Here is a 3,172-nt window from a genome sequence, read left to right on the forward strand (position 1 = left end):
TAGGCTGTGTTTTTATAAATTGAATATGGAATATGATGGGGGGAGGTTCTCTCTCTCTCTACCTCTTCAATCCACTTGGCTCTGGACCTTATAAATACTCTGAGCTTTATTCACATAATATCTACCTCCAGTGTTCTTGTGCTTCTTCAAACTGAACATGATTCATGAAACCGTGACGCAATGTTAAGCCACTGACATCAGTTGTCCTTTTAAATATGGCGGCGAATGCAAACACGTATGGCAGCAGCCAAAAACAAGTATGTCAACAACCACAAACGAGTATGTCGGCGCCTGTAAGCCACCATTGTGATACCGCACTGTCGAGGTTTGAGTTTTGAGAGTAGTATGGCGCTGACCGTGAGCAATAATGGCGGCGTCCACAAACAAGCATGTCAGCGGCCGTACACCGCCATTTTTATACCGCACTGGCGAGGTTTCAAGTCTGGAGGAGCACGGTTGCATTGCGGATCATGTACTCTTGCCTCCCACCAACAGTGACGCTGTAATTGTGCGTCGGAACAAAATATGGCGGCGACCTGCAGGAAGCGGCCATATTCCATGTATTCCATGCCTCCCACCAACAGTGGCGCTGTGGTGTGATTCGCATCAAAATTGCAAAACAAAATGGCGGCGATCGTAAGGAAGCGGACATATTGTCGGCCATCTTGGATTCTCCATTGACGGCTTCTCACGCTTCATGCTGTTGACTCTTTTACTGTGAAGGCGCCCGCGTCTCTTCCGGCATCGCCATGTTAGTCCGGGCATGCTTGACAGTGAGGTGGAAGCAGGAGTCCATGATGACTTTAAAAACACTTTAAACCGTCTCACTCTCTCCTCCGGACCTCGGCTCGACCTGCTGGTTCACTTCAGCCAACATGGAGCCGCCGCGTCGCCGCTGCGCGTGAACGGCCGCGAGCAGGCGGCTAACATGAGCCGGGACGCCGCGGCTGTTGCCATCCCTTCCCGGTGATGAGGGGCCCTGACAGGCGTGTGAGCTAACAGCTACGAGAGCCGCTCCCCGGGCGAGGAGTCACCGCGCGGCCCGCTCCGTCACCCGCAGCCTCCGGAGCTGGAACCCCGCCTTCAGCCCCGCGGCTGAGCTCTGAGCTCCGGGTGTGGGCATAGAGGGTGACAGGCCTACCCGTTAGCAGATCAACCTGTCCATCGATTAATCGACTAAACGTCAGTTACAACAGCTTAAAAAAAAAAAAAATCTCATTCCACCTGTTATCTGCAAGAAAAAATGATTTGAAGTTATTCCTATAAATATTAATCAGATGAACACAATATAAAATACTGCAAATGCTCATCATGTATGTGTAACTAGTACTAGTTAGTTGTACCAAAATACTTCCTGCTAATTACTACTGATATAGGCTGATGATGAACGCCTTTTTATTATTCACAGCTGCTGGCATTATTGATTCTAAGTAATTATGTTATATTGATTCTATTAATGATAACTATAGTGTTCATGTGTATTTATTGGAATTAACTTAAAGAATCTGCTTTTTTACTATTTGATGCTTACTAATATTACTATACTATTTAACTTGGACTCGAGAAAAATATTAATGGATTCTCCGGGATCCTAAAGCAAGCAATGAATTTAATATAATTGTGTTTATTTGGCCAAGTTGTGTAATTCTTATGGCGCATTTCAAGAGTTCAATGCCAAGAAAGAACAGTAAATAATCAAGAATAATCAAGACACTTGAAAATAAAAACAAGAATGCACTAAGGGTTAACAGGAATTAAAAGTCATTGCAATACAAGTTTATTGTAGTTTAAAATGACTAAAAGAGCTTAGTTTGTACATCAGTGGAAGCATGTCAACATTGGAAAGAAGTGGGCCCAGGACGGAACCCTGGGGAACGCCACATGCACATTTCTTCAGCTCAGACTTGCAGTTATGTGGTGAGAAGGAGGATCTAAACCAGGTTAGGGTTCGAGATGTCCACGCGGTATCCCAGGAGCTCAGGAGCAACAGTTTAACAATCGACTCAAACCAGGAAGGAAACTTCCAGATGTAGGAAAAAGTATTTTTTTAAGCAATTGTGGAGAGTAATGACAGATCTAGTTCAGTTTGGATAGAACAATTTCATTGCACTTGTTGTATGTCAGATTGATTAAGCAGGTCTATAAGGTGGATGTCTTGTTTGTCAGCTGACGAAGCGTGTGTGTGTTCCAGTGATGGACGTATCCCTCCCGGACCCCCCCCCTCACGGCCATGGACCTGTCAAAGACCTACAACACGCGGACCCGAAGCCGCTCCACTGCCATTGAACTGACCAAGAAGCCGGAGTGGTACCACCGCCGTCCGGCGAACTGCGGCGCCGACCCCTCCCCCGCTTCCTCCTACCGAACCCGCGCCTCGTCCTCGTACGCCGCCCTGGCGTCCTCGCAGCAGCCCACCGCCGTGCGCTGCCGGGACCTGGAGCCGGGCGCAGAGCCGCTTGGCGGGTACATGAACTCCACGCTGGCGCCGCGCCTCGACCTCTACCGGGACGGCGTGCATGGGAACCTGTGGCACCCGGGGTTCTACCGGGCCGGGGAGGGCGGCAGCCCTGTGCCCGAGAGTAGCGGCGGCGAGGAGAGCGACAGCGGCTCGGACGTCATCTTCCTGGTGTCGTCAGCCAAGGAGCCGCTGCTGTGCAGCTCCTTCATCCAGGTAACAGACCGAAGAAGGACTTCATCCACTTTACGTTGTAATTGTGGGGATTAAATATCGTTGTAACACATTTGAAGAAAAAGTGGATGAATGTTAAACTGTTTGCAGCGGATGTATTTTACCGCCATCATTCATTTGAATTTCATCAGTACTTGATGTTTTTATCTAAAGTCAAATGGATTTATTTGTATTTAATACCATGTATTTACAGGCCCGTAGGTAATGAATTCAAATGTTAACATTAAAGCAACTAATTCACAAGCTTACATTTATCCAGAAGCTTCTGCAGCCTCATTTACATGATTTACACCCCGATCCACCAAAACAAAGTTGCTTTTTTAACATTTTGTTTCAGAAAAGAGCACAAAACATGAAATCCTCACCTGCTCAGCTACATTTTCAAGTGAAAATACAAACGTTTTGTTGCGTTTCAAAGGTCTGTTCACATGACAACTGTGTCACTGAAAACACAACTTTCTGAAAATACTTTGGCTCCTGGTC

General features: G+C 47.1%; 1 protein-coding gene across 1 annotated transcript in view; it reads left to right on the forward strand.

Annotated features, from left to right (window-relative positions):
* Positions 1-771: 771 nt before the first annotated feature.
* The window catches only part of LOC308141234 (uncharacterized protein), a 19,649-nt gene continuing 17,248 nt past the window's right edge, over positions 772-3,172 (forward strand). The window contains exons 1-2 of the mRNA XM_080511316.1: positions 772-1,182; positions 2,192-2,671. Of these exons, the coding sequence (XP_080367442.1) occupies positions 2,231-2,671 (441 nt within the window). The 5' untranslated portion in view covers positions 772-1,182; positions 2,192-2,230. The remainder of the gene's footprint in view (positions 1,183-2,191; positions 2,672-3,172) is intronic.

Source organism: Blennius ocellaris (genome assembly GCF_963422515.1).
Source record: "Blennius ocellaris genome assembly, chromosome: 16".
In the NCBI taxonomy this organism is placed as follows: Eukaryota; Metazoa; Chordata; class Actinopteri; order Blenniiformes; family Blenniidae; genus Blennius; species Blennius ocellaris.